The 15,077-nt window shown below is 40.9% G+C and overlaps 1 protein-coding gene across 1 annotated transcript in view; it reads right to left on the bottom strand.

Annotated features, from left to right (window-relative positions):
- The window catches only part of LOC135514640 (neuronal tyrosine-phosphorylated phosphoinositide-3-kinase adapter 2-like), a 37,258-nt gene that overhangs the window by 13,534 nt on the left and 8,647 nt on the right, over positions 1-15,077 (bottom strand). The window contains exons 2-3 of the mRNA XM_064938094.1: positions 8,589-8,789; positions 7,080-7,189 (exon numbers count right to left, since the gene is read on the bottom strand). Of these exons, the coding sequence (XP_064794166.1) occupies positions 7,080-7,189; positions 8,589-8,789 (311 nt within the window). The remainder of the gene's footprint in view (positions 1-7,079; positions 7,190-8,588; positions 8,790-15,077) is intronic.

Below are 15,077 nucleotides of genomic sequence, written 5' to 3'. Positions count from 1 at the left end.
ACTACCCACCACTGTGACCTGTATGCTCTAGTCGGCTGGCCCTCGCTACATATTCGTCACCAGACCCACTTGCTCCAGGTCATCTATACATCTATGCTAGATAAAGCTCCACCTTATCTCAGCTCACTGGTCACGATAACAACACCCACCCCTAGCACACACTCCAGCAGGTGTCTTTCATTGGTCATCCCAAAAGCCAACACCTCCTTTGGTTGCCTTTTCTTCCAGTTCTCTGCCACCATTGACTGGAACGAATTGCAAAAATCGCTGTAGCTGGAAACTTACATTTCCCTCACGAACTTCAAACATCAGCTATCTGAGCAGCTAACCGATCTCTGCAGCTGTACCTAGTCCATCTGTAAATAGCCCACTTAATCTACCTTCCTCATCCTCATATATATATATTTTTTTTTTACTTTGCTGCTTTTTTTGCACACCAGTATTACTACTTACACACCATCATCTGCTCATCTATCACTCCAGTGTTAATCTGCTAAATTGGAATTACTTTGCTACTATGGCCTATTTATTGCCTAATGCCATTTGCACACACTGACTTTCTTTTTTTTCTATTGTGTTATTGACTGTACGCTTGTTTATTTTTTGTGTAACTCTGTGTTGTTGTTTCTGTCGCACTGCTTTGCTTTATCTTGGTCAGGTCACAGTTGTAAATGAGAACTTGTTCTCAACTAGCTTACCTGGTTAAATAAAATAAAAAATAAAAATAAAAAACTGATTGGCTCAAACGCATTATTTAAGAAGGAAAGAAATTCCACAAATCAACTTTTAACAAGGCACACCTGTTAATTGAAATGCATTGCAGATGACTACCTCATGAAGCTGGTTGAGAGAATGCCAAGAGTGTGAAAAGGTGTCACCAAGGCAAAGGGTGGCTACATTTGAAGAATCTCAAATATAAAACATACTTTGATTTGTTTAACACTATGAAATAAAACATATGGAATCATTTTTTACTACATGATTCCATATGTTTTATTTCAAAGTTTTGATGTCTTCATTATTATTATACTATGTAGAAAATTGTAAAAATAAAGACAAACCCTTGAATGAAAAGGTGTGTCCAATCTTTTGACTGGTACTGTATATATATGTATTTTGATCCTGACAAATTCATCTTTCCCTGCTGGTAACAAGCATGAACATAATATAATGCTGCCACCACATTACTTCAAAATACAGAGGGGTTCACTCTGTGATGTGTTTTATTGGATTTGTCCAAAACCTGAAGGCAAAAAGTGTATTTATTTGCCATGTTGTCTTGCAGTGTTACTTAAGGACCTTTTTGCAAACATATATAATGGATTATTTGAAATAGATTTGTTTTAATAAAGGCTTCCTTCTTTTCATGTTGTCATACTGGCCAGCAATTTTTGTGTTGGCAGCATTATGTTATGAGTATGCTTGTCACTGGCAGGGGCTGTAGAGTTATAAAAGGATCAAAAGAATATGAAAGGAGCAACGCCCCGGTTAAAAGGTAGAGGAAAATGTGCCTCAGTCTTCTGAATATATGTTCTGAACCCTGGAATAGAGTTGTATTTTTCCGTGGGACAATTAAACAAATGTTTTTGCCAAAGATAACAGAATGGCTGTTCAAAAGTTGTTGAGTGTTCCCGAGGGGTCCATTCTCAGTCCTGACATTAAAACAGCTTGCAAAGGTTTGAAGATTGCCGCCAATAATGATTCTCAACCAAATCTACCGAGCTTCAGCATTTTTTACAAAAAACAATGGATATACACTGAGTCTACAAAACATTAGGTACACCATCCTAATATTGAGTTGCACCCTTTTTGCCACGATGAACAGCTTTAATTCATTGGGGATGGACTCTACAAGGTTTTGAAAGCTTTCCACAGGGATTCTGGCCCATGTCAACTCCAATGCTTCCCACAGCTGTGTTAAGTTGGCTGGATATCCATTGGGTGTTGGACCATTCTTGATGCACACGGCAAACTGTTGAGCATGAAAAACCCATAAGCATTGCAGTTCTTGACACACTCAAACCAGTGTGCCTGGCACCTACTACTATACACTGTTCAAAGGCACTTAAATCTTGTGTTTTGCCCTTTCACCCTCTGAATGCCACACATACAAAATCCATGTCTCAGTTGTCTTGAGGCTTAAAAATCCATATTTAACCGATCTCCTCCCATTAATCTACACTGAGGTAGATTTAACCAGTGAAATCAATAAGGGATCATAAGTTTCACATGGGAAAAATCTAATTGAATCCCCTTTTAGATCCAATTTTAAGGCAGCAAAATGTGACAATTGTGACAGGGGTGTGTAGACTTTCACTAGACACTGTATTTGTATGATAGATGTATGTGTCCTGAAGTGTGTGTTGTTGGTGTCTGGAAAGAGTACAAATTGTGAGTAGTCTAGGTCAGTGGTTTTTAACCGGTTTACCGCAGCACACTGGTGTGACTTGAGGAACTCTCAGGTTAATTAAATTTTTTGGAACACTCTTCTAACACTTATAAACGTCACCTGTGGAATGGACATGGGATTTTGACTTGGACTTGACCAGTGCCACTTACAGTCGTGGCCAAAAGTTTTGAGAATGACACAAATATTAATTTCCACAAATTTTGCTGCTTCAGTGTCTAGATATGTTTGTCAGGTGTTACTATGGAATACTGAAGTATAATTACAAGCATTTCATAAGTGTCAAAGGATTTTATGGACAATTACATGAAGTTGATGCAAATAGTCAATTTGCAGTGTTGACCCTTCTTTTTCAAGACCTCTGCAATCCGCCCTGGCATGCTGTCAATTAAATTCTGGGCCACTTACTGACTGATGGCAGCCTATTCTTGCATAATCAATGCTGGGAGTTTGTCAGAATTTGTGGGTTTTTGTTTGTTCACCTGCCTCTTTAGGATTGACCACAAGTTCTCAATGGGATTAAGGTCTGGGGAGTTTCCTGGCCATGGACCCAAAATATTGATGTTTTGTTCACCGAGCCACTTAGTTATCACTTTTGCCTTATGGCAAGGTAATCCATAATGCTGTAAAAGGCATTGTTTTTCACCAAACTGTTCCTGGATGGTTGGGAGAAGTTGCTCTCTGAGGATGTGTTGGTACCATTCTTTATTCATGGCTGTGTTAGGAAAATTATGAGTGAGCCCACTCCCTTGTCTGAGAAGCAACCCCACACATGAATGGTCTCAGGATGCTTTACTGTTGGCATGACACAGGAATGATGGTAGCGCTCACCTTATCTTCTCCAGACAAGCTTTTTGCCATTAATTGCAAATCATTGGATCACTCTTCATAACATTCTGGAGTATATGCAAATTGCCATCATACAAACTGAGGCAGGTGTCATTCTCAAAACTTTTGGCCATGACTGTAGATAATATATTGAATGGCACACATGGTTGCATCTGTACCATTGTTTCAAGTCCAATGCGCTGGAGCTGTTGTTACATTTGTATCATTTGAGGGGTGCACAACGAGCATGGTCATTCGTATAATTTTACTTCTCTTGTGAGAACCCTTTGCACAGGCAAGTCTGACGAGGCTCAGCAGTACCACAGCCTCTGCCAAAGAATCAAACAGAGCATTGCTTTGTGTTTGTGGTTGCACCTTTACAATGCCGAAAACCTCTCATCTCTAGATTCTTCCATTCAAAATTAACCTATTAACCTATAGACCTATTTTACTGGAGCTACAAGAGGTTTTCTTTATATTGGAGATTTGCAGGATGCTTTAAATGGGTCCACACAAATTAAACATGAGTAAGGAACTATGAAAGTAGTTTAAATAAACCCTATTTATTCTATGAAAGAAAAAATGGCACAGAAAATTGATTATTTGCAGTATGGATCAGATTACCACAAAATAAATGATTAGGAAAAGTTTAGCTGTGCCACAGAATGTTTTATCCCATCAAGGTGTGCCACGGCTAAGAAAAGGTTGGGAACCAATGGTCTAGGTTTATGTTATAGACAGAAGTAGAAAATAGCTGGAAGTGAGTGCTACTACTTTCCTAATGTTAAGGAAAGGTACAGACAGTAGTGTTTGTTGAATGAGACCACAAGTATATGTTAATGTATGTATTGTCTTGGCAGATGTGTTGTTTGTGAAGTGTGTGTTGATTTTGTCTGAATAGATCAGGTATGTATTGTCAGTAGCCTACGTAGTCTCTGTGTGTATAACACTATATGATGTATTGATGTGTATAAGACTGTCCTCCTTTCCATGAACAGTAAAACACAGTGTCATCATTGACCAAGGCTTATATAACAGTAAATTCAAGTGTAGACATTACGGTCATCAAATATTCAATTATTCAGATAGGAAATTTAAGCAGTATTTATGTAATTGTGAAACATGGCCCACTGCATGTTCATACACACAAACACACAAGTACACAAACATGCACACAGTAAGACATTCATTTGAAAACACACATAACAACAAATGCTTTTTCAGCATTCTCACAATATATAGACAAGGACACAGACACAAAAAGGACACAGAAAGGGAGGAATGACAGAACGACTTGACAAGGTTTTATTTTCTTGGCCTCTGTTTTGATTGGATCACTTTCAGTAGGATAGGCCTTCTGTTTTTAGTTAGACTACTTTTTCTAAGAGCTAGGGAGTTAGAATGAAGAAGGCTTCTGATTCGTGCAAATGGTTGAGTGACCTGTCATAGTGTGTGTGTGTGTGTGTGTGTGTGCGTGTGTGTGTGTGTGTATATATGTTTGTGTGTGTGAGTGTTTGTGTGTGTGAGTGAGTGTGTGTGCATGTTGTTTGTGTATTGTGTGTGTAGCATGTCACTTCTGAAGCATCATATGCTGCCTCCCCAGAAGAGAGATACATATGTATACATCAATGAGACATGTTCAAGAATGGTTGATCACTCATAAAGAGATATAAGAAAATTAAAAACTTGTTCCATAACCAACAGCATACACAAACACATAGTGCTCTCAATAAACATTCCACAAATAGTACCAGTCAAAACTTTGGACACACCTACTCATTCAACGTTTTTTCTTTATTTTTTACTATTGTCTACTTTTTAGAATAATAGTGGAGACACCAACACTATAAAATAACACATATGGAATCATGTAGTAAACAAAAAAGTATATTTTAGATTCTTGAAAGCAGCCACCCTTTGCCTTGATGATAGCTTTGCACAATCGTGGCATTCTCTCAACCAGCTTCATGAGGTAGTCACATGGCGGTTGGAACCAAAAATCTCAAATTTGGACTCATCAGACCAAAGGACAGATTTACACCGGTCTAATGTCCATTGCTCGTGCTTCTTGGACCAAGCAAGTCTCTTCTTCTTATTGGTGTCCTTTAGTAGTGGTTTCTTCACAACAATCCAATCATGAAGGCCTGATTCACAGAGTCTCCTCTGAACAATTGAGTTTGAGATGTGTCTGTTACTTGAACTCTGTGAAGCATTTATTTGGGCTTCAATTTCAGAGGCTGGTAACTCTAATGAAAGTTATACCCTGCAGCAAATGCATTCCAGGTGACTACCTCATGAGGTTGGTTGAGAGAATGCCAAGAGTGTGCAAAGCTGTCATCAAGGCAAAGGGTGGCTACTTTGAAGGATCTAAAATATATATATTGAATTGTTTAACACTTTTTTGGTTACTATATGACGCCATATGTGTTTTTTCATAATTTGTCTTCACTGATGTCTTCACTGTGATTCTACAATGCAGAACATAGTCAAAATAAAGAAAAACCCTGGAATGAGTAGGTGTGTCCAAACTTTTAACTGGCACTGTATGTTGTGTATACATACAGTGCTGCGGAAAAGCATTTGCCCCCTTTCGGATTTTCAAAATTTTTGCATATTTATTATTAGATTTTGTAATCAACCAAAACCTAATATTAGATAAAGGGAACCTGAGTGAACAAATAACACAACAATTACAACATGATTTAATTTATTTCATAAACAAAGTTATGCAACTGATCAACAATTACAGGAAGCTTTCTTTGCAGTCATTGCAGTTAAGGTGGCACAAACAGTTATTGAGTGTAAGGGGGCAATTACTTTTTCACACAGAGGAACTGGGTGTTGCATAACTTTGTTAATTGAATAAATACAAATAATAGATCGATTTTCTGTTATTTGTAAACTTAGGTTCCCTTTATCTAATATTAGGTTTTGGTTGAAGATCTGATAGCATTCAGTATCAAAAGTATGCAAAAATAGAGCAAATCAGAAAGGGGCAAATGCTTTTTCATGGCCCTGTATATACATACATCAAACATGAAATTAGTCACGTTTGGTCATTTTTAGAAGTAGAAGCTGCACATCTGCTAGGGGTTTGGGAACTCAAGGTGCTGCCAGGGAGAAAAGCAGGTAAAATGCTGTGTAAAAGACAGAACAGTTAAAATGCCAGGCATAGGTCAAAGTCCTGGTCAATGTTTAGATTAAAGGGTCAGGTTATAGCATAGATGGTCATAGAGGTAAAAGAAAAGGGAAGATGGAAGGTGCCAGTTATGGACCAGATCGAAGTCCAGGTTAAGGGCCAGCTAAAGGCACAGGTGGAGGTAAGGTCAAAGTGCAGTGGTACGGTTCCAGTAAATTGGAAGTTTCAGTCAGTGTACAAAGGGAAGTTCTTAGCTGAAGTAAGTAAGTAAGGGCCAGCTAAATTAAGGAGGGACAGGTAGGTATAGTGTTAAAAGTAAAAGGAGGAGGAGGAAGAAAATTTGCCCTGGCTCCTTGTCCTGAGATGGAAACAGATTATTATATCACTGAGGTTTGATGTCTGTATATATGAGTATACCAATTAACCTGAAATACCACAGGATGAAGATGTCTCCACAAAAACAAAACACAAATAAGCAGAGTGACCCTGGATAAATGCAATACAGACGAGACAAAACAGCTACATAGTGGTGGGACAGGTGACAGGGGGATGGTGCTACGGGATGAGGAAAATACAATTTGGGGATGGGGTCAGACAGCCGACACACAGGTGAACACAGAGAGACAGGGACAAGGGCCCCACATGGGCTCACAAGCACTTTCTTTCTAGCTTGCTCTCTTATTCTGTGGTGGCATGCGGCGGTACCTGACTGTAGCCTGGCTGGGGCTCGGAGGGCTGGTGCTGGGGAGTCCCGCACGGGGAAGGAACCCCCGATGTAGAGGCTGACCGGCCCAGCTTACACACCGCTTTGGATTCTGTAGGGAGACATGCTCAGTCGGTTAGGATGTACAGTACATTGTTGCTAGGGATGGTCTGAGGATCTGTGTTGTAAGGGCCGATAGTGTTGTCAGAACCTATAGGCACATTTGCCCTGTCCTTCGTTTAGCTGTGCTTTAGTCTTCAAAAGGAGTTAAAACCCAAATAATGAAACATAATTTTTTCGGTTAGCTAACCTTGACTGCTCTGTCCTCAGCACCTGCGTTTTATTAACTTCATCTCAGTTGCACTGAATATGTCAGAAATGCATAGTGGTCACACAAGTTGCATTTCAGTTGCATATGACTTTAACCAACTCAACAGTAAATTCAACAAGAGATCAATCTTAATTTACAGTGCATTCAGAAAGTATTAAGCACCCTTGACATTTTCCAAATGTTGTTAAGTCACAGGCTTATTCTAAAATTAATTAAATGTTTTTTTCCCTCATCAGCAGCAGGCACTGGGAGACTTGTCAGGATCGAGGAAAAGATGAACGGAGCCAAGTACACAGAGATCCTTGATGAAAACCTGCTCCAGAGCGCTCAGGACCTCAGACTGGGGTGAAGGTTCACCTTCTAACAGGACAATGACCCTAAGCAAACTGCCAAGACAACGCAGGAGTGACTTCGGGGCAAGTCTATGAATGTCCTTGAGTGGCCCAGCCAGAGCCCAGACTTGAACCTGATCAAACGTCTCTGGAGAGACCTGAAAATTGCTGTGCATCAACGCTCCCCATCCAACCTGAGAGAGCTTGAGAGGATCTGCGGAGAAGAATGGGAGAAACTCCACAAATACAGGTGTGCCAAGATTGTTGCATCATACCCAAGAAGACTCAAAGGTGCTTCAATAAAGTACTGAGTAAAGGATCTGAATAGCTATGTAATTGTGATATTTCATTAAAAAAATGTCTAAAAACCTGTTTTTGTTGTCATTACGGGGTATTGTGTGTATATTGATGAGGGAATCAAAAATACAAATAAAACATTTTGGAGTAAATCTGCAACGTCACAAATTGTCAACTGGTCTGAATCCTTTCCCAATGCACTGTATCAAGGATTCTGAGCCACATTTTGTACACATTAAAATTTGATGATGTAAACATTAATTTCTTTCACCATATCTGAATTATTTAGCCTTCCATGATATAATGCATTTTTTTCTGTTATAAAATACTCATATAGCCTACTTTTAATTCTCCGATGTCATGCCAATACATTTTGTAGACACTTTTCATGTGTCTTCCAAATTATTAGCTCTTACCAATCGAACACTATGGGCTCCAACATTGGAAGTCTAATAATTGTTTAACTATTTCCATCTAAAACACATTCTCTTATACATTACATTTCTGTAATTAAAAACAATTTGTGTGTAACTCCAGGCAGAGGCACTCACCTGTGACCCCACTCCCCAGCATCATGGTGGGGCTGACAGAAGAGCGTCCCAGGCGGCTGGGCATGGCAGTGGGGTTGGATGAATGTCCGGAGGGCCCATCCCACTCCTGGGATTTGGGAGACTCCTGGCTGCCTCCGTGGTGAGCTTTGCTCTCGTGCCTAGATAGAGGTTCTGTACTGTGGCTCCTGGTCTTGGCCTCACCTGGGAGGGAGAGGGTTGTTTTGAAAAGGCTTTTACATTTAGTAAATGCTTATACACAATCTATATGCACGCCACCACTACACTAAAAACTCTGGACTCAGTGTACCATAGTCCCCTTCCTGTTATTACTGAAACCAGGCCACCATCTAGGGTGGCCTGGTTTCCATTGCTGTATAATGCAGTTTTACAGAAACTCTGCTACAGCTGCAATTACACATACAGCCCAATTCTGATCTTTTCCCCAAATATTGTAGAAAGAGCTGTCAAAAGACCAATACATGGAAATAATACCAGAATTTGTCTGCCTGTTTAAGCGCAGCATACCGATCTTTCATCTCTTTTTCATTGGAGGCATACCACCTGTGTTTATACCACCACACTAAGAACCTAATTCAGATTTGTTTTTCATATCCAATTCCTATTTATGACTGTCCACACTCAGATTTACATGTGACCCATATCAGATTTGTGCATTTACACTGATATAGCCAATGAAGTAGCATACAGATGGAATGCTCATTTCTGTCACTATTCCTTTACATTTTGGGTGCTTGTCATAGTAGCGGCAGGTCATATGCAAAAAAGCCAATTCACAGCAAAAAAATCTGATCTGAGGGTCCAGACTGAGGTCACATATGGAACATGAGAATAGTATTAGGATTGAGATCTACCAGTGGTGGTCAGTGCCGTTTATGATGAGGGAGGACAAAAAATGTTTTATGAGCAAGGCCTTATTTCTATTACTGCATATGGATGACTCTCATTCATATTCAATTCACCCAGTTCACATGGTACTTTCATTTTCCCTATACTCATGAGGTTCCTACACCCTAGCCTATGAATGAAAGTTTACAACATAGGTGCACACAGGTCGAGAAACAAATTTGAGGTGATAGACAGTGACATTCAATACCACCTTGTACACTCTAGCCTGCATCTAGCTGCTATGTAATCATTAGTCCAACAGTTGCAGTTTTTTTTACTTTTAAGAAACATTTTTTAACAGAATCAGCGGAATGAATACACCTTTGATCACACGTAAACAGAGTTCACTCTCATAACAGCCACATAGTATTTGTTTGTGGACTTTAATGTACAACAAATCAAAAGCTTACCTTGACTTGGAAGAGTTCCAGTGTTGTGTTGGAAAGTCATAGCCAGCTAGCTAACATAGCATCCCTCTGTTTAAGCAGTGTGTTTCAGTAGGCTAGTAGGCTAAGCTAGCTAGATGCATTTGCTGAAACTGGGAGTGAAAGAAATGACAAAATCTCTCTCTCTCTCTATTTCTCTCTTGCTTCTCCTTCTTTTTGGAAGAAATTAATTTACACAAAACTGTTCAACTATTGTCTCCCTCTCTCTTCGAGTCAAGTACTCACCACCTTTTATTCACCGCAGTGCTAGCTAGCTGTAGCTTATGCTGTCAGTGCTAGATTAATTATCTTATCCTTTGATTTGGTGGACAACAATGTCAGTTCATCATTCAAGAGCTCTGATAGGCTGGAGAACAACCTCCTGAAGTTGTCATAATGTGTAAGTCTATGGGAGGGGGGGAACACCATGAGCCTCCTAGGTTTTGTATTGGATTCAATGTACCCGGAGGAGGACGGAAGCTAGTTGTCCTCCGGCTACACCATGGTGCTATCCTACAATGTGCTGTTGAGGCTACTGTAGACCTTTGCAAAATAGTGTGTTTTAATCAGTTATTTGGTGATGTGATTATGTTTAGTATAGTATTATCTAAAAGGTTTTACTTTTAAAATGTTTTACAATTTACATTTTTATGAACTTCACTGAGGAGGATAGTTCTTCCATTCCTCCTCGGAAAGAGCCTCCACTGAGATCCGCATTTGGAAGTGGTATAAATTGGAAGTCAAAAGATTAGATTCCATATTTATTTTGTCTGTTCACCCATTTCACCTGTTCACCCATTAGTGAAAAGATCAGATCGGTATCAGATATGGAAATAATTAGCATAAGATCTGATTTGGGCTTCCTGTGCAAACACAGCCATTGACTTGCTCACAGAACTGGCTTGTTCTTGATGTCCCCCGTACCTCATCATGATTAGGGAAAACTGCATTCGATTATATGCTACCCAAACATGGAATGAACTCCAGGAAAAATTGGACAAACCAATTCCCCTATGGTTGTTTTAATGCCATGATTGGTTGATTGATTATGTGTATTTTGTATTTGCTTCCCTGGTGTATACATTACATTTGATATGACTTCCCTGTCTAAGCAAAGGTTCATATTTACTTCCAGAGTGTATTTATTTTGTATTGATGTATGCCATCCCTGTCACGCCCTGACCTTAGTTATCTTTGTTTTCTTTATTATTTTGGTTAGATCAGGGTGTGACGAGGGTGGTATGTGTGTTTTTAACTTCTCTAGGGTTTTGTGTATATCTATGGGGTTTTGGTTTGTCTAGCTAAATGTAGGTCTATGGTGGCCTGAATTAGTTCCCAATCAGAGGCAACTGTTTATCACTGTCTCTGATTGGGGATCCTATTTAAGTTGCCATTATCCATTTTGGTTTTGTGGGTTATTGTCAATGTGTAGTTGCATGTCAGCACTCGTGTTTATAGCGGCACGTTTGTTTAGTGTTCTTCGGTGTTCTTCGGTGTTCTTCGGTGTTCTTCGGTGTTCTTCGGTGTTCTTCAGTGTTCTTCAGTGTTCTTCAGTGTTCTTCAGTGTTCTTCAGTGTTCTTCAGTGTTCTTCAGTGTTCTTCAGTGTTCTTCAGTGTTCTTCAGTGTTCTTTGTTTAAATAAAGAGGAATGTAATTCATCTCACGCTGCGCCTTGGTCTCCTCGTTATGACGAACGTGACAATCCCTGACTAAATAAATGTTAAATCACCCCAAATAAATATAAATAAAAATGTATGTAGATAAGAAAGGATCAGATCTTCAATCAGGGCACCACTCCAATCAACACTGCACAGGTCCCTAAGGAGTCCTTGGGTCTTTCGGGATGTTAAGATACTGCAGTATGATATGACCACGGGGTGTCACTATAGAGCTGAATACTGTTGGGTGCAGAGGTGTGTAGCTAGAAAGGAGGAGGCCATATTTCCAAAAATGTTGCAGATGTTTTAGGTTGTGTACATTGTGCCAAGAGGAAGCTATAGCAATGCCAGATGGCCTATTATCTCTGTACAACCCCTCAGGTTGAATGGTCTAGCACCCAACACCAGCGAGATCATGGTGTCGTGTTCTGGTCATCCCTTCTCTTCTACACTGTCCATTTATGCATGCTTATTCTACTCATGCTTTCTCCGCCCGCCCACACGTCCTCATGCCTCTTTTCCTGTCCTCTGCTGGGCGGCTGGGCTGTCTTTTTAAACCATGCAACCTGCGCTCACAGCCTGTCCATTTGCCACCACATTCATCACGTCCTTCATGTGCGCTAAAGGCATTAAGGAAATTGCTTTGCTCGCAGATGAAAGCTTTTTTCAATTATATTCACTGGCAAGTGTATGAGCCGTAATAAACTTCTTGAGCACGGTCCATTTGCCAGCCAGAGCAGAGGATAGAGAGGGGTGAGAGAGAGAGAGAGAGAGAGAGAGAGAGAGAGAGAGAGAGAGAGAGAGAGAGAGAGAGAGAGAGAGAGAGAGAGAGAGAGAGTGTGTTTTCGTGTGGCTATGTCGCCCTGTAGCACTCACATCTCTAGTCAAGAAATGCTTTGAAAGGCTGGTCACAGCTCACATCAACACCATCATCACACCCTGGACCTACTCCAAATCGCATACTGCTCCAACAGAGCCACAGATGATGTAATCTCTATTGCACTCCACACTGCACTTTCCCACCTGGAAAAAAGAAACACCTACATGAGAATGCTGTTCATTGAGCACCTTGGCATTCTTGGGCACAGGGACTATGGTGGTGTGCTTCAAACATGTAGGTATTACAGACTTGGTCAAGGAGAGGTTGAAAAACACAAAATAGCACAATTGGTCAGGAGCGTGTGTGTTTGATCTGCATCATGATAGGCCTATGGGAGAAGCAGTGTTTCACAGGAGTTCTGGGTTCCCGAGTGGTCTAAGCTACTGCATCGCAGTCGTCTAAGGTACTGCATCGCAGTGCTAGATGTGCCACTGGAGATCCTGGTTCGAGTCCAGGCTCTCTCACAGCTGGTCGCGACCGGGAGACCCATGGAGTGGCAGACAATTGGCCGAGCGTCGTCCGGGTTAGGGGAGGGTTTGTCCGGCAGGAATGTTCTTGTCCCATCGCACCCTAGCGACTCCTGTGGCGGGCCGGGTGCAGGTGTACGGCGTTTGCTCTGAAACATCGGTGCGGCTAGCTTCCGGGTGAAGCAGGCATTGTGTCAAGAAGCAGTGCGGCTTGGCTGGGTTGTGTTTTGGAGGACGCACGGCCCTCGACCTTCGCCTCTCCCGAGTCCATACGGGAGTTGCAGTGATGAGACAAGACTAACTACCAATTGGATACAATGAAATTGGGGACAAAACGGGGTAAAGAAATATATTTAAGTTCTGGGCTCATGCTACTTCTCCTTGCTGGACAAACACTGACTGACAGCGTCTGTGCACACACACACACACCACCTGTTAGTCTTGCCTCCTCCATGCTCCCTCAATTCCACAGCAGATAACATACACACTATAAACACATACACATGGATTTTGTGTTGTAGATATGTGATAGTATAGTAGTGGCCTGAGGGCACACACTTAATAAAGTCGGAAGTTTACATATACATGGAGTCATTAAAACTAGCTTTTCAACCACTCCACAAATTTCTTGTTAACAAACTATAGTTTCGGCAAGTCGGTTAGGACATCTACTTTGTGCATGACACAAGTAATTTTTACAACAGTTGTTTACAGACAGATTATTTCACTTATAATTCACTGTATCACAAAGTGGGTCAGAAGTTTACATACACTAAGTTGACTGTGCCTTTAAACAGCATGGAAAATCCCAGAGAATGATGTCATGGCTTTAGAAGCTTCTGATAGGCTAATTGACATCATTTGAGTTCATTGAAGGTGTACATGTGGAAGTATTTCAAGGCCTACCTTCAAACTCAGTGCCTCTATACTTGACATCCTGGGAAAATCAAAAGAAATCAGCCTCAGAAAAAAATGTAGACCTCCACAAGTCTGGTTCATCCTTGGGAGCAATTTCCAAACACCTGAAGGTACCACGTTCATCTGTATAAACAATCGTACGCAAGTATAAACACCATGGGACCACGCAGCCGCCATACCGCTCAGGAAGGAGACGCGTTCTGTCTCCTAGAGATGTACTTTGATGCACTTTCTCTCCTAGAGAGTACTTTGATGCGAAAAGTGCCATTCAATCCCAGAACAACAGCAAAGGACCTTGTGAAGATGCTGGATGAAACGGGTACAAAAGTATATATATCCACACTAAAAACAAGTCCTGTATCGACATACCCTGAAAGACCGCTCAGCAAGGAAGAAGCCACTGCTCTAAAACTGCCATAAAAAAGCCAGACCTAGGTTTGCAGCTGCACATTGAGACAAAGATCGTACTTTTAGAGAAATGTCTTCTGGTCTGATGACACAAAAATAGAACTGTTTGGCCACAATGACCATCGTTATGTTTGGAGGAAAAAGGGGGAGGCTTGCAAGCCGAAGAACACCATCCCAACCGTGAAGCACGGGGGTGGCAGCATCATTTTGTAGGGGTGCTTTGCTGCAGGAAGGACTGGTGCACTTCACAAAATAAATGGCGAGATGAGGTAGGAAAATTGTGTGGATATATTGAAGCAACATCTCAAGACATCCGTCAGGAAGTTAAAGCTTGGTCACAATTGGGCCTTCCAAATGGACAATGACCCCAAGCATTTTCCAAGGTTTTGGCAAAATGGCTTTAAGGACAACAATGTCAAGGTATTGGAGTGGCCATCCCAAAGTCCTGACCTCAATCCCATAGAATATTTGTGGGAAGAACTGAAAAAGCTTGCGAGAGCAAGGAGGCCTCGAAGCCTGATTCAGTTACACCAGCTCTGTCAGGAGGAATGGGCCACAATTCACCCAACTTATTATGGGAAGCTTGTGGAAGGCTACCCAAAATGTTTGACCCAGGTTAAACAATTTAACGGAAATGCTAACAAATACTAATTGAGTGTATGTGAACTTCTGACCCACTGGGAATGTGATGAAAGAAAGAAATAAAAGCTGAAGGTGAACGTAAACTTCTTACTTCAACTGTATGTTGTGAAATGTATTGTATTTTTTTTTAAATGGTATATAACTGCCTTAATTTTGATGGGCCCCAGAAAGGGTAGATGCTAATG

The sequence above is a fragment of the Oncorhynchus masou genome, chromosome 26 (assembly GCF_036934945.1).
Source record: "Oncorhynchus masou masou isolate Uvic2021 chromosome 26, UVic_Omas_1.1, whole genome shotgun sequence".
Classification (NCBI taxonomy): domain Eukaryota; kingdom Metazoa; phylum Chordata; class Actinopteri; order Salmoniformes; family Salmonidae; genus Oncorhynchus; species Oncorhynchus masou.
The sequence above is the reverse complement of the archived record's forward strand: the minus strand, read 5'-3'. Positions and strand labels throughout refer to the sequence as shown.